Below are 26,386 nucleotides of genomic sequence, written 5' to 3'. Positions count from 1 at the left end.
GAAACTAGACTCAATAAGCTTTAATTACATATTTTTTCATCTTCTAATTCGATTCCTACAATTTTGGTGATTTTTCAAAGTTAGTCTACTGCTGCTGTCCAAACTGTTTTAGTGCAAGCTGTTTATTACCATTTTTCCCCTAAGCTTTTAATAAATGATAATTTCATCCCTACTCAATTAGCCTCTCAATTGAGCTGATTTTTCTCAATTAACATTTTATTCTATCACCTTAAACTAGTTTACAACCTTTAGGAATCAGAATTTCAGCAATAGACTTTAATTCCAAACATTTTCACAATTAGGTCCCAAAAATCAATTTCCATTGAAATTGCCTAATAAAATCATCTAATAAACAAATTAAAGCTTTAATTTCATTCTATTTCATCATAAACTTACAGAACTCAACCATGGTGACTTTAAATTTCATCCATGAAATCAAAACTAATGAATTTAATAGTAGGATCTAGTTGTAAAAGTCCTAGAAACACAAAATTACAAGAAAAGGCAAGGATTAACTCACTTGGTGCAAAATTATGAAATACCAGCTTAGAGAACCCTCCTATGGCGTTTTTAGCTGCTGGAATTGAAGAGAAATGAAGAGAAATCTAGATATTTCCTATTTAGTCCTAGTTTTATTTAGTTAATTTTGCAATATTCCAATTTTACCCTTAATTTATCAATTTTTCTGCTGATTGCATACCCTTGCCGGCCAGCCCAAATAACTTTTGGGTCTAATTACCTTTTAAATCCTTTCTCATTAGACTAATAAGCTATTTAATCACTCTAGCAACTTTTACACCTATTACAATTCAGTCCTTTTCATTTAATTGACTACCCAAACATTAAAATTTCCTAACGAAATTTTAATACCACATTAATAACATTTCATAAATATTTATAAAATTATTTTTTGACTCGGTTTTACGAGATAGAGGTCCCGATACCTTATTTTACCCAATTTCTTCAATAATTTCTTTTTCGAACTAATCACTAAATCGATAAAATTTTCCTATCAATATTTTCATACGATTTTCCTATCATATAAATTTTCAAGCAAAAATATTAAAATAAATTTTTCTTTAAATCAGATCTATGGTTACGAAACCATTGTTCCGATAACCTTGAATTTAGGCCATTACAGAGAGAATCAGAGTAAGGGGGATGGTGGGAAAGAGGGAGAGGGATGGGAGGGCAGTGATAGGGGGATGAAAAATGGCAGCTCCATTAAGTTTGTAACAGAAAATGGTAGCTCCATTACGTCTGTAATGGAAAAGTGTTAGTGGTGACTGTTTTGTTATTTTTCGAAAGTTGAGTGACTGAATTGAAACCTGAGTGACTATTTTATCAACTATCCCAAAGTTGAGTAACTATTGGTATAGCTTGCGCATATTTTAATCCCTTTGAGCTGACATGGGCTTTTTTTATTAGTATAGTAACAAAATTACCCTTTAATGTTTGTATTCCGTTAATTTGATCATAAATATAATTTTTAACAAATCCAACCTTCAATGTTTACAAAATATATCATTTTAGTTCTAATTCTAAAAAATTAATAACGTTAGCCCTTAAAATTTTAAAAATCTAATCAATTTATTCCTAACTCTAAAAATTTTAAAATATTTTTAAAAGATAATTATCTTTTTTGTTAAAAGATAATCATTTTTAGTCCTTTATTAACTCCAAAGTTTTCTTTTAATTTAATTTTTTATAGAATTTATAACTTTTATGATAAATTTAGTAACTTTTTTGTTCAATTTGATAAACTAATACAAAGTAGCATCTAAATATTAATTTGGTAAAAATAAAATTAAATAATTACAATATCTAAGTATAAATAGTATCTAAATATTAGTTAAGTAAAAAAACTTAAATAATTACAATATCTAATACAAATTAAGCAATTGACTTATTTTCGCTTTTCTTTAAATTTTGGTGATTAAGATTATTCCAAATTTAAAACTGCATCAAATTGAAAAAGTCAAAAGCACTCCTCGCTTTTTCTTGTTGAAAGATGTTTGAGACTTCATAAGGGAAGGAATCAAAAGTTTGAAGGCTTGATTTCCACATAAGACTCAACTTGACCAAATAATCTGCAATTTTATTTTCTTTAGATATGTTTTATTTAAATACTTGACCCATCAACGTTTATTTAAAATCTGAATTTGATTATTCTTCACGTTAAATTTGAATTTTACTATTAGAATTCTACTTAATTAAATTATTCATTGAATATTTCAATATATTTTTTGAATAATAATAGTTGACTGAATTTATTGAGAATAAATCATTGTAAATAGAATAAAAGTAAAATAACATTCAACAATAAAAGAAAAATTATCGAGAAATATTCATATTTAATAAATACAAAATATTTTTTAAAATAAGAAACTAGTTTTAATGCTTGTATTTAATATTCAATATATTTTTAATTTAAAGATAATAATTCATAATATTACATTTTTGAAAAATTTATTTAACTTTATATAGTTATTCAGAATTATTTTTTCATAAAATAATTAGTTTTCAAATTATTTAATAAAATGACGGTAAAGAGTTAATAAATTACAAATGACATAACTAACGTGTAACCTTTTTTTTGTTTTCAAATTTTATTAAGTAAAATTAATATAATAACGTAATTTTTTTGGGAAATTTGCAAAAGCAAAATAGATTTAAATAAAATATCGAGGGTTAGAATTAAACCTGTTTATGGTTCGGGTCACTCATTTAGGTCTAAAGGTTCGTCTAAAATTTAGGAAGGTTTGAAAAAAATATTATGTTCAAAAAATAGGCTTGGGTAAAAATTTATGCCTGTTTAAAATATGAATTGGGCACGAACAATTCTACTTACCCGTTTTAAGTTTATAATACTTTATATTATCTAATTTATAATATATTAAAAATAAACTTATACTAAACATATAATATTACTCTAATGTAAACATTAAAATAATGTTAAGATAACTATATAAAAATTTTAATAAATAAATAATATATAACTATTAAATATTAAATTAAAATAATATAAATTTTTTTTAAATAATATGGATGGACAAAAAATGAGATTGGATAGTCTTTTACAAATATGAGTGAATTTACATAAAATTTTAGACCCATATTTCGAATTAGACTAGATTTATGCTTAAATCTCGCCCGAACCCAGCCCAACCCGACCACCCGACCATGAATACCTCTGGTATCACATTTTCATTCAAAATATTTTAATATTATGCTTAAATCTCGCCCGAACCCAGCTCAACCCGACTACCCGACTATGAATACCTCTGGTATCACATTTTCATTCAAAATATTTCAACTATGATAACTTTGGTAATTTCATTTTACTTTGGAAACTAAATATAAGTGATTTTTTACATTTACCAAAAATAAAAAGAGTCCAAAATTTTCTAACATAATTGATGGAAATACCCTCAAAAGTCAATGATGAAGAATCTTCTACTCTGCTAATTAACGCAGCTTTTTGCTCCCTTAATTCCTCAAAATTTCTATTCAAGATAGCATTTTGCTCTTTGTTATAGCTTTTCCTCCCATAAATTGACAAACAGATAATCCAAAGTTCAAAAGTCTCTAACAGGAATACAGAGATAAAAAAAAAAATGGAGTGGGAGAATCAACATGGAGAAGAAGAGTACTTGCAGTACCAAATTCAGAATGGGGTTTGCGGGAAAGTGATGAGTGATGAACAGGTAGAGGAACTGAAGAAACAGATCGTTGCCTATTCCACTATTTCTGAACAGCTTGCTGAGTTGCACAAATCCATGTCTGCCCACCACGATTTTACTGGTTCTCTTCTCTTTTGCTTCTTTTGTTTCTTTCGACATGTTCCCCAGTTGAGTTCACCATTCGAATTCTTATTTGATCCGAATCGGCAATTTAGGTTTTATAGAAGCAAAAGTGAAAAAAAAAAAAGCTTTCATTGAAGGCTGCAGTCTTCTCTTTGAGAAGATGAAGACTTTAAAGAAAGGCCACGTTTTTTTAGATGTTGGATTTTTAATTTATTCATTTATTTATTTTAATATAATTTGTTTTTTTAAGAAGCAAATGTTGCTGGAAATTTTCATTAATTTCTAAAACCATTGTGTTCAAAAAATAAATATCAAGCAGTTTCTAGAATAAAATTTTCTATAGTATTTTACAAACATTTTAAAAATATTGTTATGTTGGGTTTTTAAATTATTTTATATGTAGAAGGTATATTTATATTCTATTAATTAATTTAAAATATATATTATATTTAGAACTGGTCATGGGATTGTTTATCCAATTTGAAAACTTGTTTGAAAAGTGTAAGAATTTAGTTAAAAATATAAACTTAAAAATTAAGATGTATAAAAAAATGTCCGTTTTTAAATAGATTGGGTCTTAAGTGGTTTTATTTTTGTTTTGGCTTGGCTTAAATAAGTTGTTTTGTTATCATTTTGTTATTATATTGTTGTTATTATTTTGATATTATATAACTTTTGTTTTATTATTAATTTTGTTATTATTTTAGACACTTTTGCTTGATAAAATGCAACTATTTTAGTATTATTTCAATTAATTTAATATGAGTGGGTTGGGATGGATTTGAGTTTAGCATTTTTAATTTAGGCTGAGCTTAGTTAGAATTCTAGATTCATTTTTTGAGTCGAATCTGAAATTAAAATCTTGCATCTCACTGACCCATGATAAGATAATGCTTACCAAATAAATAACAGATTTTGCTTCCGATTTTGTTACTCGTACTGCATCTCGTCTAAGTACCATAGAGTTAAAAGCTTAGAGAAAATCGTTGGCTGGCTGCCTTAGTCCTATCATCAATTGCTGTTTTGGTTTCAGGCATAAGGTTTGGAAATCTATACAGTGATCCAATATCAGCTTCTGTCGGGCACAAGATCACTGCTAGACAGCGATGGACTCCAACGCCATTACAACTTCAAATTCTTGAGAATATATATGAGCAAGGAACCGGGACACCAAGCAAGCAGAAAATCAAAGAGATAGCATCTGAACTAGCTCAACATGGTCGAATTTCTGAAACAAATGTATATAATTGGTTTCAGAATCGTCGTGCTCGTTCAAAAAGAAAATTTCAGGTCTCTACAGGTTCAGTCAATGCTGAATTTGAACCAGATGTGAGCACAAAAGATAAAAAGACCAAACCAGTAGGTCTGGACTTCATTGACAACTTCTCACACGGGGTTGAAAGCTTCTATTTCCAAGGTTCTGAATCAGGTACTAAAATGTAGCATTAGGTCTTGCGTCAAAATCACAACTTTCCTTTTTTTTTTTTTTTAAAAAAAGTTCTTTTTGCAGGGATTGATCAGTTGATTGGTAAAGAGGAATCTTCACGAGGCTATGATCCTTACAATAATTTAGTTGAACAATTTGGGTTATTAGGATGATGTCTTGCGTTTTTGTTTTAGGGCCGAACACGTTGGATTTATTTCTGTATTTTTTATTTAATGAAAAATAACTTAGTTAAGGAAATTTTTTTTATAAAATAGTTTACTATTTTAAAAGCATAAATCATTTCCTAAAAAAATATGTTTATAAATAATTTTATTTTTATATAAAATTAACAAATCAAATTTAATATTAATATATTTATAATATATATTTATTTTAAAAATATTTAAAATTTATAAAATATTATATTTTTGAATATTATTCAACATATTATATGTAATTATCTATATCTAATTATATAATAAAGAATTAATATAATTTTTATTTTAATAATCTATTTAATATTTTAATTTTATTTTAATAATAATTTTAAATAATATTCTTTATTGAAAATTATTCAATATTAATTTTTAATAATAAATATTTATTACAATTATAACTATATTAATAATAAATGTTTTTAATATAAAGATTAAAATATGCCATAAGTCTATATATTCTTTACCAATTTAGAATTTAATATCTATATTTTTCTTTTCAAGTATTTAGTCCCTCTACTTTTTAGATTTAAAATTAAGTTCAATTATTAACATTGTTGTTTTTTTCTAATTTTATTGATGTCACATTTTAAATAAAAATACTCGATATTCATGTAACTAAAAAATGTCGTTATAAAGAACATGAATTTAACAAAATATTTTTAATAATGCTAACAATTGAACCTAATTTTGATATCTAAAAAGTAGCACTAACCCAAAATTATAGGACATGGACTAAATTTCAAATTTATGAAGAGTACAATGACTTATGACATATTTTAACCTAGTATAAAAATATGATATTTTAATTAGATAAATATGAGTATTTTTTAAATAATGCTTTACAACTCTAATGTGTCAATATGTAGTCTGGTATATGTAATATATGTAATTTAAATTAAGTTTTAATTAAGAAATATTTATTATTATGTTTATATATGACATTAATTATTATAAAATATTTTTTGTTATAATAAAATTTTCGATTGTTTAAAGGAAATTGCACTCTAATATTTAATAACAAATATATTTATGCAATGTTTGTTTTATGAAGAACAATGTAAAATATAAATTTATAGATATAAAATAAACTCAATTAAACAATAAAAGATAAGAAAATCTCATATGTATATTTGTTTCATTAAAAACAACTTTTATAAAATATTTTGAGGAAATCTACCAAATAATAGAAAATATTTTACATGATTTATCCAAACACTAGAAAATATTAACTTTTCGAAATCATTTTGTCAGAAGTCATTTTCAATGAAACAAACAGATTAGGATTTTGAAATTGTAGTCTTAATGTAAACGATAGTCATTAAATATACTAACTGTTTTTTTTTTTGTGTGTGTGTGTGTGTGAGTAATACGTAAAAATGATAAGGTGACAAGTATTACACATGCAATAATATATTTGATGTATCAAAATTTGAAAATAATAGAACAACTTAATGAATTTAATAATTGCCATTTGGTCAGGACTGAAAATAATTAAATTAAAATACAAATATTAAACCCACAATATATTCAAAGTACAGGGTCTAATAGCATAATTTGACCTTTTTTTTCATCTATGATTGTTTTTTTTTTTATTTATTTTACAAAATCCATTATTTATTTATATGGCCATAATAGAAAGTGGGTGATTAATGGGGTCCATGTTTATCATCTACACCCACCACTAAGGGTGATAATAAATAAGAAAAGAAGGGTGACAAAGAGGAGCAGCGAATATGCTAAGTTGATGGTAGAGAAATGCTCAGTCCCTCCACCATCGCTTTTCTTTAATCATTTACATTCTCGCCTCATTTTTATGGGTAAATTATATTATTAGTCACTAAATTATAAGTAAATATTTTATTTTAGTCACTTAATTAAAAACATTACAATTTAGTTATTAAACTATTCAAAAAATTTTATTAAAGTCACTGAACTATTCAAAAGCTTTTACTTAAGTCACTAAACTGTTAAGTTTTTTTTTTATTTAAGTTCCACCAATACTCTCCAAGCGATGATTCGACTATCGGTATGATAGATTAATACCCATCGACAAGTAGATTTTAGATCCAAGTTTAAATTTTTGTTCGTAAATTCATAACGTCCAAAGCAATTTCATAAAAAAATTGAATTGTGGAAGAGAAGTGGAAAGAAAGCTTTCGATTGGTGTAGGCAATGCAAACAGAGAAAGTCATATATCGTTTTTAATTTCCCATTGACTTAAATTAAAACTTTTGAATTGTTCAATGATCAATTTGTAACATTTTTAAGTTAAGTGATCAAAATGAAAATTTTCTTATAATTTAGTGACTAATGGTATAATTTAGCCACTTTTTATTTATTCATTTGTCGTTTCCTAAAATGTTATTATATTATATCTCTTCTCCACATCATTTAAATTATTGTTTGGAATTGTACCTAAACCCTAATGGCCCCATGATTTATATCTCGTCCAGGTTGAAACTTAGAATATACCCATGTTTAAATTATTGTTTTTATTCTCAAATAGTTTTACCTAATTAAAATAATAATAATTTATTCAATTCTCACATCAACACAAAATTAATTTAATTTTTCAAGGAAGACGGCGACAATATTTTCTTTGTCTCTTTTATAGTCTTTTAACACGAATCCTTGTGGGGCTCATAATTGTTCTTCCCAATATTATGATTGTTAGGACTACAATTTGAGTTTGTATTGAGAGTCCAAAAAAAAATATAAACTATGCATATAGTCACTCAACTATAAAATATTTTCATTTTAGGCACCTACGTTACATAACAATGTCAATTGGGCGGGGTGAGTGCGGGGGTTTCATCCCTATCCCCACCTTGCAATCCACTGCAGGTACGAAATTCAAAACCATCCTTGTCCCACTACCCACGTTGGTCCTCAAACCCACCTAATCTCCGCTATACTCGCCCAGCAACCCACTTCATACGATATATCTATAAGAATCAGTTAAATAAATATAAATTAATTTTTTTTAAGAAATAGACTATCACCACATATGTGACATTATTCCAACTGTCAGCATTTAAAAAAAAAAGTCATCGCGACCCTTTAATTGGTTAAAAAAAAAATATAACTTCAACGCTAGTTTAAAAATCTCAGAAAATAAAGTCCTTACATAATATGCAAATACAAATAATGTCTCAAATACATCATAAATGTCTTCAAATGCAACGCAAGTGCAAAAATAGCAGTGAATGTGAGTTGAATACTATTATCAAAATTAATTTTTTATTTTTTAAATATGCTTATTATATTGCGGGTCTAATTTTGTCTTCATCCCTACCCTACTACTTGTGAAACCTATACCTATCCTCGTCTAATTGAGTGCGAAGTGAGGCGAGACCCCATGAAACCCACACTACTGACACCCTTAACGTTACATAGTTTGTTCATTTTTTAAAATATCATGTTAGATTTCTATTTGAGATTTTAATGTAATGACTAAAATAAACTAATCATGTAATCTGAATATTTAAATTGCAAACTTTTATCAATAGAATGATTATATGTGCACTTTACCCAAAGGAAAGCCCTTAAATATTTTACTCTTTTCTAAACTAGTTGTTTAAGTGAAAACAAAATAAAACATCCACCATGTGATGGATGTACCAACTCAAGTATTATTAAAACACATGGCCTTATTTAAATCATTAAAGGGGTTGGGCACATTGGAGGGTCCTGATTAATGATCTAGAAAATCAAGATTTTATGGTAGATATTGAACTTCAGTAAGACATGATGTAGCTTTCAGTGAGTCCTTGTAAAGCACTGGTTAATTTGTACTATATATGAACCATAGCATTCCTTTAGTTATCTTTTCTTATATTCCAATATTTTTCCTCTTCTTCATTTAGGATTCAACGATTCTCTTCCCTTTCATGACCACGAGTATGTCTCGTAGCTGCTCTCACTGTGGAAACAACGGCCACAACTCTCGCACGTGCGGTGAAGTTGTTGCCGGTGATGCAAGCAATGGCAGCGGTGGAAGTGGAGAAGGAGGAGAGAAGGGTATCATGTTATTCGGTGTTCGAGTCATGGAAGGGTCGTTCAGGAAAAGTGTTAGCATGAATAATCTTTCTCAGTTCGATCAACCTCATGTTTCTAATGCCGATGCTGGCTATGCTTCTGATGACGTTCTTCATGGATCTGGAATAGGAAGAAGCCGTGAACGCAAGAGAGGTATAATAATTCAAATATTCATGATCGAATTATATATTAATGAATAGATTAATGTTGATTTTTTAGTTTTTATTTTGAAAATTTGATTTTGTTTATAGGTGTACCATGGACGGAAGAGGAACATAAATTATTTTTATTGGGGTTGAAAAAAGTAGGGAAAGGGGATTGGAGAGGAATTTCAAGAAATTTTGTGAAGACACGTACACCTACTCAAGTGGCTAGTCATGCTCAAAAGTATTTTCTTAGGAGAAATAACTTGAATAGGAGGCGTCGTAGATCTAGTCTTTTTGATATAACAACTGATTCGGTAAGCATCTATAAATATTATTTAAATTTGGTTTTCATTATTAATCCTAAACTTCTCCACGAGTCGGGTCAGACCCTAACAAAATTCTAGACTCATTTGATAGGTCCAGGCTTGAACAAAAAATAGGCCTAAACTTTTGCCAAAATTCAATTCGGATTATAAATGTTAAACTCGAGCACTGCTTAACCCGTATTTGAGCCCAAAAACCTTATGACTTAGCTCGTATTCAGACCCTAACAAAAATAGTGGAAAAACAACAGTAAAATAGCAAGTTTTTTTTTTTACCAATTCGGGCCGAACTCGAATAAAAAAACCCTACTCAAGGCTCGACTCATTTTTTAAACTGGTCTTATTTTTTGCTCAAGCTTATTTTTCGAGTTTATATTTTTATCTAAACCCTCCTATTTTTTGGGCGGATTTTCAACCCGACCCATGGATAGGTATCATATTCAATCCTACGGTTCATAAATTTTAATATATTTGATTTTCGTGATGAATCCTGCAGTTCATAAATTCGACCATATTGGAAGAAGATGAAGTCGTCCATCAAGAAAACGTTTCGTCACCACAGATGAATGGGTTTTCTATGCCGACAACGTTTCCAGCAACTCTAAGTTTGACTGATTTATCAGTAACAGAAAATAACTACTCGACGGAGAATCGCATATCAAGGCCGCCGAGCCCCAAAGCAAACACCTCTTCTTATCTTATCCGTCCAATACCGGTTCTTCCCGTTCCTCCATCATCGAAAATGGCTGATCTTAATTTAAACCAGAAAGCCGAAGAAGACCGTTTACCTCTATCGCTAAAACTCTCGACACCATCCGCCGATGAGCAATCAACAGCAGCGGCACACTCGTCTACTCTCGTCGTCATGTCAAATGGGGATAACAATAGCATCATCAGCGTTGCTTGAAAATTAGATGAAGTAAATAATTAGGTGAAAAAATTATTGGACTATTTGGTAATTAGGTGAAATTCCTTGTTTTGTACAGCATAATTATTACTGAGATTGCATTAGATTGAAAAAAATTATTAGACTGTTGGGTAATTAGGTGAAATTCCTTGTTTAGTACATCATAATTAGTGCAGCAGGAGTCTAAATTAAAGAAAAGTGGGTTGTCGTCTCTTTAATTTTGTGTGTTGTATGTAAATTTCATCATGGGTTCGGGTTGGGTTGGTTTAAAATTTTAGGTCTATTTTTTAGGTTCATGTTCAGTTCGAAAAATAGGCTTAAAATTTTACTTAAGCTTGACTTGGCCCACCCTTATTAATTATTTTATATTATTATTTTATCTAAAATTAAATGCACTACAAACATCAAAATAAATATTTCCCAACAATTTGAGAATACATTACAAAGAATATTTATATTTAAAAATATTAAAATAATTGTAATTTAACAAACAAATATCTCTAAAATAGTAACAAAATTAATAATAAAATAATAACATGTGGTATTTTTAAAAACATTTATAACATTTATTATTTTAGTTTTACTTTTAAAAACTCAATTTTTTTTTTTTGTATTTAAGGATTGTTTTGAAGGTATTAATTTCGATTATCAAGAGTTGAAATTCTAAACAATTGTTCTTTTGCTAACGTTTGACAATTTTTTTAAATATTGACTTTAGAGTAATTCATAAGTTGATTTAGAATTAAATATGTTTATAAGTAAAATCGAATCGAATCAAAATAGATTCAAGGATAATATTAAACAATTTTATTTATCTAATTTGAAATATGAGTATTATTTTTGTTCAAGTTAGACTCGTATGAATTTATATCATCCAATGTCGGATTTAGTCTTCTCAAATTATTTTTCCTTATTTTCTAGTCTTCTTTTAATATATATTTGTTTTATGGTTGTTGTTTGAAATAAATGAAAATTTTAAAAGATATAAAACTAAAAACAACATTTAAGAAAAACTTTTAAAAAATAAAAGTATTATTATTAATAAATAGTATAAATTTAGGGTGGGTTTTGTAAACTAGAAATTTAAGTGTTGGAAAATTAAATGCTGAATTTTTATTGATAAATTTTATAAGTGTTGAACTTATTTTAAAAATTGTTTGATTTTTGGAAAATATTTGTTTTAATTTTAATCTTATTAATATAATATTTTATATTGTTTTGGATAGTTTTGAAAAAAATTGCATATGCTAATATTTCATTTAAAAAAGATATTTTATTTTTTAATAAAATAAAACCAATTTAGGTCATGTTTGGCAATTGGCTAATTCTTGATTGTTGATTGCAGTGATTGGTTTGACCAATTGATTTGCCCAACTGATTCTATTAACTATTTATTTAAAAGTGCTTGATAAAACTTAGTTGATAGTTAAAACTGTTATGTGTAAACTTACAAATAAGGGCATGGCATATTTTATTGTTAAGTATTTATTTGTTTATAATACTTTAATTGGGTGAAATTATTGAAATAAATCACTATTACCAAGGAATTAAAAATCTATTACAAAAATTTATTAGTGAATTTTTTAAAATTTAAATAAACAGATTTCTTAAATTCCTTATTTGCAAATTTCTTAAGTTGCATAAGTAATCATTTTACACGAGTAAATTGAAAATAAATTAAGAGTACATATATTAATTAGTGAATATTTTTAGAATGGAGACTAATGATATCTTGGTACCCCTATTAGATTTGGGAGCATATAGCAAAGTGAGTAATTTTTTAACAACGATGATCAGATATGTCATTCCAATATCTCATTCTCAATCAGCTTTGAAAAAAGTTATTCATTCTTACGAATTTTGTTTTGGAGGTTTTAGCGCAATAAGTTATTGCAAACCTTCATTCACCAAATACTACAATTAGAAAATTTAACTACTTAATCCTCTATTTGTGCCCAAATCAATTAAAAAATGCCTAAAACTCATTTACCAAGGATCATCTTAATATTTTGTATATTAAATAATAAGTAGCTACCATTTACTTATCTTATTAACAGTTTTTATTTAAAATTTTACATTAAATTAATTTATCTTATCTACTTAATATTTTCATTTATTAATAGTTAAATTTTTTGTTTATAATGTGAACTTTGTGTTTATAATTTAAAAATTACTTTTTTTCTTTTAACTCTTATAACTCATTTATGTTATTATAATAATTATTTTAGAATTTTATTTTATTTTTAATAAATTTATTTTTCAAACTTTTATTATTTTTCATTTATTAAGATTTTAAAATTAATTAAAATATAAAATATATTATATTATTATATATTTAAAAATTATTTAAGAAATTATATACTTAATACTCGTTAAAATGCTTAATTAACAAGAGATATCTTTAAAATTATTATTTTAGTTTTATTTTTTAATTTCAATTTTTTATATTTAAGGATTGTTTTAAAAGGAATAATTTTGCTAGGTTTTGATTTATTATATTTAAGGATTTTTTTAAGTATTGCTTTAAGAAACACATTTAAAAATATTATCTAAACTATTGTTTACACGACGTTTGTTTAGTTTTTTGTTGACACATATAATTTTTTTGGACATTTATTTTATGGTAATCCATATATTTTAAAATTGTTTACACGACACATGTTTAGTTATTTTGTTGAGATGTGTCGTTTTTCGAAATATTAATTTTATAATAATTTATAAGTTAAATATTGTTCATAAGTGGCTTTTGGATCAAACTAAATTCAAGTAAAACAATTTTTACTCATAAATTTAAAAAGAACATAATACGAGTCTAAAGAGAAGCGTTAAAATGACAAAATTTGTGAATAATAAAGGGATTAAATTGTCATTACACCAATAAAAAAATCACATCAGAACTTTTGTTAAGTCAAATTTTGAACAATTGTTAATATTCAGTGATCAAAAAATTTGATTTTGAATAGTTTAGTGACTAAAATAAATAAAAAAAATTAAAAGTTCAGTGACCAAAATAGAACACAAACAATACTTTAGTTACAATTTTTGTACTTTACCCTAAAAAGAATATGAAATTCATGAATTGGTTCAAATAAGAAAAATAAACAAACATAAAATTACTCATAGTTATTTACAATATGTTCCCTATGGTAATTGGGTTCATGAATTATAGCCAGCAAACAGTTCGAACAACAAGGTACGTTGCCAAGGTTTTATGATTATCTTATCGCACACAAATTGTTTACTATTCAATGTCCTTATGAAAGATTAATTATATCATAGTGTTTCCATTTTGAATTTGATAAATGCATTGATTGTAAAGTATGTGTTCATGTATGCCCTATAAATCTACCTAATGTTCATTGAAAAATTGATATTGATATTAAAAAAATAAACAACTGTTTAATTACAATGTTGATTTCAAATTACAAAAACTAAAATCACTACAAAGCGAATTTCTTTTCCCTTTTCAGAATCGAATCATAATATTTTGATCTAAATTTTCTATTTGAAAAGGATTTTGTTAAAATTGCCGAAACATTTAAACACTAATGTTGAAATTATAAAAGAAGAAGAAAAAAGCATTTGTTGACAAAGGAAGAACAAAACATAAGAAATATTGAATGATCTTTTGTGTCACTTAGCAACCATCTTGGCAATGAAATCATCGTATTTGAGCTTCCCATCGGAGCCAACATCGACTCCCTTGATCCAATCATCGAACTCTGTGGGCTCCAGCTTCTCCCCGACGCTGGTCAAAATGTGTTTAAGATCCGACACCAAGACAAAGCCGGTCGCCTCCTTATCCAACACCTTGAACGCATCGCGCAACTGCTGTTCGAACGGCTCCGTTTTTAAGTGCTTCTCCATTAGCCCCAAAAAGCGTGAGAAATCGAAGGGTGCAGTTAACTTCTCTTGAGCCACGATTTCTTTGAGTTTAGCTTGAGTGGGGTTACCGCCCAGAGATCTCATTAAGACCCCGAGCTCCGTTGGAGCTATCTTGCCATCGCTGTCAGTGTCAAAGAGAGTGAAAGCCTCTTTCATAGCGTTTTTCTGATCTTCGGTGAGACCCATTTAGTCCAATAAGAAAGACAACGAAATTTTGTTTCAGAATTTTGGTTAGAATGTTAGAGAATTGAATTGTTGGGCATAGCACATTAACTGCCTTTTAACTTGTAAAATGGTGAAAATGATAAAGTGGATGAAGAAGAAAGGATAGTGAAAGAGGCCGAGGGAAACTCTTTACATTTTGACTATTTCCTTCCTATTTTTCTGATCGCCATCACCCTCCTTCACTCCTTAATTTTACATTTTAACTACTCACCCTATTTTTTCTTTATATATATTTTTCAGTATTTTGTAATGTATTTCCTATGAAAATTAAAAATATAATATTATAATTTTAAATATTAAAATAATTTTAATTATTTATGTATGTTTATATCTTTTATAGAAAAACTACGTAAAATTATTAAACATCAAATAAAAACAATTTAAGAAACACATCTTAATATTATTTACTTTAATATATATTTTGAAGAAAATACGTATTATCTAATTAAAATAAATAAATTTGTGAAATTTTAAAAGTAAAACTCTAAAAAAAACATGTAATGTAACTGAATTTACATCGCTTATAGTTCAACATCCCATGCAAAAAAGAAAAAGAAAATAAAATACTCTACCCTTTATTATCATCTTTGAATTTAAAATTCTAATTTTTTTCTCTTCATTAATCACTCACCAAATAAAAGGTAAAAAAATCAAATTCAGAATTGGAACCCCATTTATCTTTTTATTTTATTTTAATTTCAAACTTTTTATATTTAAGGATTGTTTTAAAAGGAATAATTTCTATTTGCTTTAAGAAACACATTTAAATATATTTTGTAAACTATTGTTTACATGACATGTGTTTAGTTTTTTGTTGACACATGAAATTTTTGACCATTGATTTTATGTTAATTCATATATTTTAAAAATTATTTACATGACACATGTTTAATTTTTTTTTACATTTGATATTTTTAGATATTAATTTTATAATAATTCATAAGTAAAATTTGACTAATTCAAAGTTTTTGATTCGACTTGACTCAATTTAACTTGATTTAATCGAATGCTCACCCCTAATGACGTACATTGTGTATAATTTTATTTTCAAATATTATAATAAAATTTTCAAATATTAATTAAAGCATTTTTAACCTATATACATTACTATGTTTCATGATTAAAGCTCTATTCAAGTGATAACTTCATTTTAAAATGGGTACAATTTTTAATTAATAATTATAATTTAAATTTAAATTTAAATTATCTTTAAATACGTAATTATCATAAATTTATGTTAACTTATATTTATTTTAAATATATAATTATCACAAAATTTTATTTCATTTTAACTCTTTTAATTAATAATTTTAAATTAAATATTATAATTATTTTTAAATATTAATTTAATGATATTATAAAAAATAAAAATATTTCCGTTGAATTTTTATATATATTATAAATTATAGAGATTATATTTCAAATAGTTGATCCAAAAATTGATTTAAAATATGTGTCTAACATTTAAAGAAGCAAAGTAAAAAATATTTTATTATATATTTTAATTTTAATTTTAAATATATTGATTAAAATAAAATAATTATTATAATATAAAAATTAAATAAAAATTATTAAATTATTACAAAATTTTAAATCCGATGAGAAATAATTTTAGTGAGTGGATATAAATAAGCTATAGATGACATGTGTATGCAAATGAAAGCCTAATGAGCAATTGTTTCCCTAAAATAACAGTGAGATTTTACCTTTTATAGGTTTAAACTTTAATTTTTTTCATTTTGAAGCATTCTTTTAGGGTAACTCACTTTTTCATTTTTACATTTATTTATACCTTTGAACTTTTATTTTCACAAATGTAAATCCTTTTCCAAAATAAAATATAGTATTTACTCACCTGTTACTATTAATTTTTTAAAAATAAAATAAAATACAATATTTTATCATTTCTGATAAATTTCTATAATAATAATTATTTAATATTTCAAAATTTTCAATTTTGATAGATAATTTCTAAATGCACTCATAATTATCAAGTATATTATTTATTTTAAATATATTTAAAGGAAAATCTATATTATCTAATTAAAAAATAAATTTGTGAAATTGTAAAAATAAAAAAATTACAGAAAAAGCGCATAATGTAACGGATCTTACCTTCCTTACAGTTGAAACTCCCATGCAAAAAAAGGAAAAAAAAAAATGTAGTCTTTATTATCTCTTTGAATACAAAATCCAAAATTTTTTTCTTCATTAATCATTCACTAAATAAAAAAGGAAAGAAGAATTAAATCCAAAACTGAAACCCCATTTCTCAAAAGTTTCCATTGAAAAATTGATTTGATTTTTGAGTGAAATCGTTTTTGCGATATTGGTATATAGTGGAAGATCAATGGCGGTTCCATCGGCGGTGACGTTACCGGCGTCGACGGTTTCATTATATGTCGGAGATTTGCATCCCGATATCACCGATGGCACTCTCTTCGACGCTTTTAATGAGTTTAAGGGAATATCGTCTGTTCGTGTTTGTAGAGATTCGTCGACGGGAAGGTCTCTTTGTTATGGCTACGTTAATTTCAGTTCTCTTCAGGATGGTATGATTTGTTGTTAATTTTAAACTATCTAATGTTTTCATTTGGATTTTGATTTATATATGACATTTTTCACTAATTTTATCTTCTAAGAATTTTCTGTTCTGATTGATTTTAAATTTCTGTTTAGATATATATTTTAATTCAATTAGTATTAAAAATTATGTTATTTGATATGTATATTGTTGAATGAAGTTTTCAAAGAAAATTTTGAAGTAATATTTATCAAGAGTCAATTAATTCTTCAATGAATTTTTATTATTTGGGAATGAGCCTGAGTTTTGCTTAATAATTTTATAAAAAGTTAAGTGCTTGAAAAGATTATCTAAAATATAAGTTTATAGAGCCAATATATTATTGGAGTCAAGATCATGTACCTACCAAAATGAAATGGTGATCATTTGCCATTGGTAAGCTTTGACTTTGGACCTAGGTCAATTTTTAGGGAACTGGATCAAGTGGGACTACGCTTCCCCATAATGACCTATATGCTATACAGGTTGGGGGCGTATACAGTCTATTTCAATAAATGTTTTTGTTTTAGGAATCCGCAGTTGAAACAATATCTACTCTACAAGCAGTATTAGACAAAATCCTGAATTAACTTGGGGACAAATTTTTGTTATTATAATGTTTTAAAACCATCTATCCTTGAGTATTATTTTGCTATAATAAACTACTTTAGAGCAAATGCATTAGTGAAAATTTCCACTATCATCCAAAAAATAAAAATTATTTAATAATTAAATTTAAAATTAATGTTAATTAAATCATAGCTCAATTGACATGATTAATACATTTCTCCAAATAAAAAAAAAATTGTCAATGAGTTAACCTGTTTCATATTTTTCCTGTTTTGATATGGCTTAGCACATTTTGCAATGGAGAAAATGAATCACAGCATGCTTAATGGGAAAATGATAAGGGTGACATGGTCACTTAGAGATCCTGATGCAAGAAAAAGTGGAGTTGGAAATGTGTTTGTTAAGGTACAAAATCTTTTTATGTTCTTCATTTAACTATATATGTATTTAGATGATTGATTTCTTTTGAAGAAGTCTTCGAAGTGCCATTCGTCATATAGCTGTATCAGAATAGTCATGTACAGTACTCCCTAGTCTTGCAGGTATCTATCTCCACCAACCGAGGAACCATGGAGATAAAATCCCTACATGGAGATAACACCATTGGATGTTGAAAACCGAATTAACTGCCGGACGGACGACACTTCGAAAACTTTTTCCGAATGAGCTGATCCCCTCAACTATACTTACTTTTACTTTCATTAGTGGAAAATTTGAATGTGGATTTGTTGGTATTTATTCAGAATCTAAGTGAATCAATCGATAGTGTGGGGTTACAAGAGTTATTTCAAAAGTTTGGGAATGTAATATCTTGCAAAGTTGCCACATTTGAAGATGGTAAAAGCATGGGATATGGATTTGTTCAATTTGAATCAGAGGAATCTGCAAATGCTGCAATTGAAAAGCTTGATAATACCATGATTGGTGATAAGGAAATGTAATGTGAATTTCCCGTTCTCTTTAATTGTTATTTATCTCTTCTTGAAATGAATGTTTAATTCTTGTTTTTTGGGAACAGATATGTCGGGAAATTTATGAAAAAGTGTGATAGGGTTCTACCAAGTCCTGATGTTAAATATACAAATTTGTATGTGAAGAACTTGGATCCAGATATCAATGAAGAGGTTTTACAAGAGAAATTTTCCGAGTTTGGGAAAATTGCTTGCTTGGTTGTAGCAAGGGATGAAAATGGAACCTCGAGAGGTTTTGGTTTTCTGAATTTCGAATGTCCTGATGACGCTAAGAAGGCAATGGAATCGATGAACGGATCACAACTCGGTACATTCTTATATCCGACACTTAAAGCGAGCGACGCTTAATACGGTTTACTTTATGTTGATGCATGGTTGTATTATTAGGTTCAAAAGTTCTATATGTAGCAAGGGCACAAAAGAAAGTGGAACGGGAGCAAATATTGCGGAATCAGTTTGAGGAACGACGAAAGGAGCAGATTATGAAATATAAAGTAAGCTAAGTTTTTCTCTACATGATGCAATTCATGATCACCATTGTTTACCATTTTCGAAATTTCAGGCTTCGAATGTTTATGTGAAGAACATTGATGATGATGTCACCGATGATGAGCTGAGAGACCTTTTCAGTCTATGTGGTACGATTACGTCTGCAAAACTTATGCGAGATGACAAAGGAATAAACAAAGGTTTCGGATTTGTCTGTTTCTCTGCTCCGGAGGAGGCCGCTAAAGCTGTCGGCACGTTCCATGGTAAAGATAAACGAGTCTTCATATCTTTAATGAGCTACCTTTAGTGATTGAAATCGAAATGGAGAGCATCTAGGAAGTTATTCATATGTTACTTGCTTCTTAAGTTTCATCCCTGCATTTCCATATGTTAAAGGATATATGATAAGTTAAACCGAGCTGTCAGCACTTTTCATGGTAAAGCTAAATGAGTCTTTATAACTTTTACGAGCTACCTTTAGTGATTAAAATCGAAATGGAGAGCATTTAGGAAGTTATACACACGTTACTTGCTTCTTAAGTTTCATTGCCTTATTGTTTTTGTCAATTATATCTCATCCCTACATTCCATAGGATATATGTTTCACCGCAAGCCATTGTACGTCGCGATAGCTCAAAGGAAAGAGGATAGACAAGCACAATTGCAACTTCAGTATGCTCAACGTATGCCTGGATTAGCAGGGCCTTCAACGGTTGTTCTCCCGGGAGGATACCCTCCGTTTTACTACGCATCTCCAACTGGCTTTGTTTCACAAGTACCCCTAAGGCCCGGGATGATGCACCAACCTTTAGGTTTAAGGCCAGGATGGAGAGCTAATGGCTTTGCACCACCAACCAGACCAGTCTTTCAATACTCATCACTTCCCCTGGTATGTGTATTTATATACAAGTACGTTAGCGGTTCGAACTATACGAATATGAGTACTTACTATACCATGTGATAGTTCCCTACTGCTCCAAGACAAACCAGGCCAAACCGTGGTCAGATGAACGGCAACACTTTTGGAGGTTCTCATTCCGTTACATATGTGCCGCAATTGCAACAACAGAATCAAACAGTGACTTCCTCAAAAGATCAAAGTAACCAACAGGTTGTTTTTTCATTCTTTTTCCTCTCCTTTTTATATGTTTTCGAGTCTACATTGCTCCGACATTTCATTTTGCAGCAGACTGGACAAGCTAAATCTGTACCGAATGGTCAAGCTCGAGAAATGAACAAAGGGTCCGGTGGTGGTGCTGCAGCAGCAGCTTTGACACAAGAGACTGAGATACTGAGTAGTATGCTTGCTGCTGCTTCACCTGAACAGCAAAAAACAATACTTGGTGAAAGACTTTATCCACTTGTTCAAAAGCACCAGGTAATTAATTTCTACACCCTATAATACTAGACCGTGTTACTTGATTCTTCAATGAGCTTCTAATACGGGTATATGTCGAACACGATTGTCTGAATATATTTAATATTATATTTGTTTTTTTCAATACTTGAGTGATCATATCCTCGCATAATATATCAAATAAAGCTATTGCAGATGGTTTGTTGTAGAACAAGAAAAAGTAGTACTTATTGGAAAATTTTAATGTTTTTAGGACCGGACCGGTGGATGAATTGGTTAAGCCACCAATTCTCCGATTCGATCACTACCATTAAAAAATTATAAAAAGTTTCGGTTCAATCAATTCAATTAATTCGTACCGATTAATAGTTCAATCGATTTAATACTATTTTTTGAGAGAATATATCAGATTGGTTCATGATCTAACTGGTCCAGTCTTGATCAAACATCACTGCAAAAATATAGGTAGCTCTGAACTCATCCCCCAACTTTTACGTCCCTCCCAATTTATAAAATTGGATTAATTGAGCCTTGGCCGTCCAAATTTTTTGGGTTAAATGCCTTTTAGGCCCCTCTTGATTTTGAAATTGGATAAATGGAGCCTTGGCCCCCTCAAAATCTTTTTTGGTTTTAATGCCTCTTAGGTTCCTGCCAGTATCAAAATTAGACAAATTAAGCCCTATTTTCCAATTTTTCTAGTTTAACCTATCTCTTCAGTTCTTAACTATTTCAAAATTGAGCATGTGGAGGGAGTCGGCTCTCTTTCGAGAGAAGTCTTTGAAGTGTCGTCCGTTAAGTAGTTGATCAGACCCTTAAACAGTAGAGTTATTGTGTTTGTGGGATATCTATGATTAGTTTTAATCCCGAGTTTTGTCTCTCAATTTTGAAGAGAGCCCAAACAAATCCATAGAGTTTAGGGAGTGCCTTACCACCAAGAAAATGTTTAGTGTTTGGCCTTAGTGAGGTTCAAACCATGCCCTGATATGGTATTAGTGGTTTATTGGTTCGAACCCCACCAAGGCTAAATATTAAACATTTCCTTGGTGGCAAAGTGCTCCCTGAACTTTATAAACCTATTTGGAGGACTTTCCTCGAACTTGAGAAACAAAATGAGGGGCTAAAACTGAGCATAGACAAAATGCGGGGCTAAAACCTTTATTCGTGAATATAGACAACTTATATGTCATAAGTTATTTTACTCCTTAAAAATTTAGAATTTAATTTCTGTGTTTTTATTTCCAAGAATTTAGCTCCTCTAATTTTTAGATTTTGAAATTCATGTCCAATTGTTAATAGTATAGAAATTTATGACATTTTTTTACCAAGCAAAACATATTTGTGTTTAACGCATACTCATATTCAGCGCTCACTCTTGTGTCCGTATAATGTACACCCAAATCATTATCCCTTGTTTTGTATTAAACACGAATACTTCCTATACTAACACATTTTTCTCTTATTTTGCTTTGTTTTTACAGCCTGATTTGGTTCCAAAGATCACAGGGATGCTATTAGAAATGGACAATTCAGAACTGTTGCTTTTATTAGAATCACCAGAATCATTAGCAGCTAAAGTGGAAGAAGCTGTTGGGGTTCTTAAGCTTTCAAATGCTAAAGTGACAGGCCAAGATGCCCTTCATCCCAATTTCCTTTCAGCTGGTGTTGCTGTCAATTGAATCACAACAAATATATGCCTGTCACAAGCATTTCAATGATAGACTCCATGGATGTTCAGCTCTTGTTTTTTTTTTTTTTCGTTTTTAATATCCAAGTGTAGTTGACTTTCAAAAGTATGTCAACAGTACTCTTTTTTTTTTTTTAGTTTTTTCTTCTTAGGATTATTTATATTATTTGTTAAAAGTATATTTTTTTTATTGGTATATATAATTTTTGGACTTTGAAAAAAAATATGGATGGTGCAAGACAACTCCAACTGGGGCTTGCTACAGCAGGGGCATTATATGCGATCATAATGGAGATTGGAAACCTGGTTTTACCCACAATTTCGGTATTTGCACTATTGTTGAGACCAAATTATGGGAAATTTATGATGGGTTGATGCAAGTTTAGAATACGGGTACGCGGAGGATCACTTTGGGATCAGACAACCTAGTGGCTGCCCAGCTAATTAATGAACAGATCAGGAGTGATGGTAGCAATGCGATATTGCAGGATATTTGGAAGCTGCTGCACCGGGACTGGTTGTTAAGGGTATATCTCATGTTCACTGTGAAGGCAACAGGGCAGTAGGCAGAATGGCTTCGTTGGCTTTTCTACAAGGGATTGGCATCTATGTCCATAATCAACCACCGAGTGAGGTGGAAGACTTAGAAGACCGTACATTGATTAGGATGGTGTAAACTCGAGTTTTAGTATTCAAAATTCTAGTTGGACTCATTTTCAAGTTTATTTTTTAACTTAAATTTATTATTTTTTTCTCCTATTCTTTTATTTATTTGTATTTTATATTATATAAAATTAAATATATTATATTACACTATAAATATTAAAAATGTTAAATTATTTATAATTAAAAATTTAATAGAAAGAAATATAATAGTAGTAAAAATATATAATTATTAAATATTTAATAGAAATGACATATTTTTAAATATATTTCATTTTATTTAACAACTAAATTAGAATGACGGAAAGATCTGGCAGACACTTGAAAGACTCAATTAAAGCTCTATGAAGTTTAGGGACTAATTTAAAATTCAAGCAATAGTTTAGAGGCGTTAAGTGAAATTAACCCAAATAACAAATAAAATTACGGGCTATCTATGCTACTCAGCCATGATTTTTACGGGCCGAAGTACTCTATAAGGCCCATTCATTGATTGGGTAATTTCGTAATTTAATAAACAAGTTTTTGTTCGCAACTCTTTATCTATATATAAATAACAACGTTGCTAGGGTTTCTAGGGTTTGCATAGTAAAAAGAAAACAGGTAACAGAGAGTAGCAGCGATGGTTCTCAAGTACGCTTCTCCATTCTTCTATTCCTTCGATTTCAATTAAATTTCTTTATATATACCATGAATTTAATGATCTGTTCTTGAAATATTGTTTCTTTAGTTTCGTTTTTTTTGGGGAAAAATGGATCTGCCTTTTATTTCATTACATTTCGGCCTGCAATCTGAAAACCTGATTAATTTTTTGGTTTTTTAGGTTATATTTACTTGTTAATTTCAATGTTAACCGGTTTTGTATTTAAATTTCGTCCTTGAAATTTTACATTTTTCAATCGATCATGTACATAGGATTTGATCAATGAAGCTAATAGTTGTGAATTAACGAAAGGAAAATGTTTTAATGCCTGTTGTAATTTGATTGATTGGAACACTATATGGTGTTTAAGGCAATCGATTAGTTTCATTGTGAAAATATATATCTGTTTGTCTGTTTTAGCTTATTGGATAGTAGCTCTATAAATAATATTTTTTGTCGGCTATGTTGCTGCTGATGAATGGTGGATATGGGTTCGAGTTTTCTCATTTAAGTTTTACATATATTTGGTGGTAATGTTAATTGGACTCGGGTTTTTGTGTAAGATATGTATATGTATGCTTCATAAGTATGTTTTTTCATGTATTTGGGAATCTTTGGAGTATATTAATGTCATATCCATGCCCAAGAATCTGTTGAACATTGCTTGAAATACAAGTTTCTAATACGGGTATTTTTGGAAAAATGAAGAGTACTAGAGCAGCTTACAAGTTGGAAATGGGAAATTAACTTGCTCCCGCTTCATACCATGGTCTATAAGATGGATATTATGTTTTTGCAATCAAGAGCTAGTGTAAGGGGTAATTGTATGTAGAATTCTGTTTATGTTAATGGTGATTGTTTTTCGAAATAAGCTTGAAACTCAGAAGTAGGGATGCATAAGATTTGGTTTAAAATTGCATTGCCGAAATTTGCATTATGTTTAAACTTTCTTGTATTATGCCAAATTTTGGATTTTGAATTTCTCAAACCCTACACTTATTTTTTTATATGTTGGCATGTTAGGACGGAGCTTTGTCGGTTTAGTGGTGCCAAGATATACCCAGGAAAAGGCATCAGATTTATTCGTTCTGATTCTCAGGTAAATTTCCATCCAATTCTATTTTGAAGTGGTTGATATTCCGATATCCTTGCTGATTATTAACTGCCTTTTGCATGGACTTGTTAAGGTTTTCCTTTTTTCAAACTCAAAATGCAAGAGGTACTTCCACAACCGTTTGAAGCCATCAAAACTTACATGGACAGCCATGTATAGGAAGCAGCATAAGAAGGTGAGTGTCAGCTTTGTGAACCCACTTTCATTTTGGTTTCAGAATTGCATCTTGGTTGCAAGTAAATTTATTTTTTACTTAATAGTTGGCTTTTATTACTATCATGAACCTCATTTTATTCCAATCATTTATCGGATAAAAGTTTTATTGGTTTTAATAATAGTGACCATACGTACATGTAGGACATTGCTCAAGAGGCTGTTAAGAAGAGGAGACGTGCCACAAAGAAGCCATACTCCAGATCCATTGTCGGTGCCACCTTAGAGGTTATCCAAAAGAAGAGGAGCGAGAAACCTGAAGTTCGTGACGCTGCTCGGGAAGCTGCACTCCGGTGTGTGGTTTCTTCCTTTGATGTATCACTTTCATTTGTTCTTTCATCTTTCTCGTTGCTGAATTTGGACGTTTATAACACCACCTATTGTGCAGAGAAATCAAGGAAAGGATCAAGAAAACCAAGGATGAAAAGAAAGCAAAGAAAGCCGAAGTAGCGGCGAAGCAACAAAAGACGCAGGGCAAAGGTAACATTCCTAAGGGTGGTGCACCGAAAGGTGCCAAGCTCGGCGGTGGCGGTGGAAAGCGCTGAGTGGCTAGTTTATCTTCCCCTTTTTCCCTTCCCTGAGAAAATAGGTAGTATTTTCAAATTTAATGAAAGCATTGTATGGTATGAATTGGCTTTTTGGTTATGTTGTTTTTTATTTTATGCTTATTATATACCATGACCTCATGTTGAATTCAAGTTATCAAGTAATTTTATGGATTTTTTTTTGTTTTATGCTTATTATGTACCGTGACCTCATGTTGAATTCAAGTTATCAAGTAATTTTATGGATTTTTTTTAATTTAAAGAAGTTATGTTGTTGATTTATGAATTCGAATTAATTAAATTGATATTTAATTTAAACTATTTATAAGCTTGAGTACGAGTATGAAGGATATTTTAAATCTAAAAATAAAACATAAAGCCCTGCTCTATTTTATTATATGTAAATTATGTTTTGTATGAGGTGTAAATGAACAGAACGTCTGACGAAGTTAGTGAATTTTTTGCTTATGTTCGTTTATTAAGTTAAATAAATAAGTATGAATAAATTTTTTATGTTTGTTTAATAAGCGAATGAACATGAATAGAGGTTTTTTTTTTGTTCGTTTATATTTACAAACAAGCTCGTTATGGCTCGTTTAT

At 29.0% G+C, this 26,386-nt stretch overlaps 5 protein-coding genes across 5 annotated transcripts; 4 read left to right on the top strand and 1 right to left on the bottom strand.

Moving 5' to 3' along the window:
• Positions 1-3,396: 3,396 nt before the first annotated feature.
• LOC108472832 (WUSCHEL-related homeobox 13-like) lies at positions 3,397-5,490 on the top strand. Its single transcript, XM_017774390.2, has 3 exons — positions 3,397-3,804; positions 4,840-5,235; positions 5,317-5,490. Exons 1-3 carry the CDS (start codon positions 3,618-3,620, stop codon positions 5,403-5,405), a joined length of 672 nt encoding a protein of 223 aa, XP_017629879.1. The 5' UTR covers positions 3,397-3,617; the 3' UTR covers positions 5,406-5,490.
• Positions 5,491-9,099: 3,609 nt separating this feature from the next.
• LOC108472604 (transcription factor MYB1R1) lies at positions 9,100-11,197 on the top strand. The gene is made up of 4 exons (XM_017774149.2): positions 9,100-9,212; positions 9,317-9,641; positions 9,740-9,948; positions 10,454-11,197. The coding sequence occupies exons 2-4, from the start codon at positions 9,341-9,343 to the stop codon at positions 10,862-10,864; spliced, it is 921 nt and encodes a 306-aa protein (XP_017629638.1). The 5' UTR covers positions 9,100-9,212; positions 9,317-9,340; the 3' UTR covers positions 10,865-11,197.
• Positions 11,198-14,462: 3,265 nt separating this feature from the next.
• On the bottom strand, positions 14,463-15,056 carry LOC108473277 (probable calcium-binding protein CML13). The gene has a single exon (XM_017774789.2). It carries the CDS (start codon positions 14,933-14,935, stop codon positions 14,498-14,500), a length of 438 nt encoding a protein of 145 aa, XP_017630278.1. The 5' UTR covers positions 14,936-15,056; the 3' UTR covers positions 14,463-14,497.
• A 2,046-nt stretch (positions 15,057-17,102) lies between these two features.
• On the top strand, positions 17,103-23,361 carry LOC108472838 (polyadenylate-binding protein 7-like). The gene is made up of 10 exons (XM_017774395.2): positions 17,103-17,526; positions 18,394-18,512; positions 18,851-19,044; positions 19,126-19,385; positions 19,466-19,572; positions 19,641-19,830; positions 20,161-20,456; positions 20,532-20,678; positions 20,754-20,945; positions 22,403-23,361. Exons 1-10 carry the CDS (start codon positions 17,325-17,327, stop codon positions 22,598-22,600), a joined length of 1,905 nt encoding a protein of 634 aa, XP_017629884.1. The 5' UTR covers positions 17,103-17,324; the 3' UTR covers positions 22,601-23,361.
• Positions 23,362-23,776: 415 nt separating this feature from the next.
• LOC108470801 (60S ribosomal protein L24-like) lies at positions 23,777-26,051 on the top strand. The gene is made up of 5 exons (XM_017772274.2): positions 23,777-23,904; positions 24,938-25,013; positions 25,102-25,203; positions 25,386-25,534; positions 25,630-26,051. The coding sequence occupies exons 1-5, from the start codon at positions 23,894-23,896 to the stop codon at positions 25,784-25,786; spliced, it is 495 nt and encodes a 164-aa protein (XP_017627763.1). The 5' UTR covers positions 23,777-23,893; the 3' UTR covers positions 25,787-26,051.
• The last annotated feature ends 335 nt before the right edge of the window (positions 26,052-26,386 follow it).

Source organism: Gossypium arboreum, chromosome 11 (assembly GCF_025698485.1).
Source record: "Gossypium arboreum isolate Shixiya-1 chromosome 11, ASM2569848v2, whole genome shotgun sequence".
In the NCBI taxonomy this organism is placed as follows: domain Eukaryota; kingdom Viridiplantae; phylum Streptophyta; class Magnoliopsida; order Malvales; family Malvaceae; genus Gossypium; species Gossypium arboreum.
The sequence above is the reverse complement of the archived record's forward strand: the minus strand, read 5'-3'. Positions and strand labels throughout refer to the sequence as shown.

Bases quoted from the DNA above. Each gene is read 5' to 3' on its own strand.
- LOC108472838 (XM_017774395.2), top strand. From the start codon at position 17,325: ATGGCGGTTCCATCGGCGGTGACGTTACCGGCGTCGACGGTTTCATTA. The intron at 17,527-18,393 runs GTATGATTTGTT...GATATGGCTTAG, and splicing joins TTTCAGTTCTCTTCAGGATG to CACATTTTGCAATGGAGAAA. The intron at 20,946-22,402 runs GTAATTAATTTC...TTGTTTTTACAG, and splicing joins CACTTGTTCAAAAGCACCAG to CCTGATTTGGTTCCAAAGAT.
- LOC108470801 (XM_017772274.2), top strand. The intron at 25,204-25,385 runs GTGAGTGTCAGC...ACGTACATGTAG, and splicing joins ATAGGAAGCAGCATAAGAAG to GACATTGCTCAAGAGGCTGT. The intron at 25,535-25,629 runs GTGTGTGGTTTC...CCTATTGTGCAG, and splicing joins GCTCGGGAAGCTGCACTCCG to AGAAATCAAGGAAAGGATCA.
- LOC108472832 (XM_017774390.2), top strand. From the start codon at position 3,618: ATGGAGTGGGAGAATCAACATGGAGAAGAAGAGTACTTGCAGTACCAA. The intron at 3,805-4,839 runs GTTCTCTTCTCT...TTTTGGTTTCAG, and splicing joins TGCCCACCACGATTTTACTG to GCATAAGGTTTGGAAATCTA. The intron at 5,236-5,316 runs GTACTAAAATGT...TTCTTTTTGCAG, and splicing joins TTTCCAAGGTTCTGAATCAG to GGATTGATCAGTTGATTGGT.
- LOC108472604 (XM_017774149.2), top strand. From the start codon at position 9,341: ATGACCACGAGTATGTCTCGTAGCTGCTCTCACTGTGGAAACAACGGC. The intron at 9,642-9,739 runs GTATAATAATTC...TTTTGTTTATAG, and splicing joins AAGCCGTGAACGCAAGAGAG to GTGTACCATGGACGGAAGAG. The intron at 9,949-10,453 runs GTAAGCATCTAT...TGAATCCTGCAG, and splicing joins TTGATATAACAACTGATTCG to TTCATAAATTCGACCATATT.
- LOC108473277 (XM_017774789.2), bottom strand. From the start codon at position 14,935: ATGGGTCTCACCGAAGATCAGAAAAACGCTATGAAAGAGGCTTTCACT.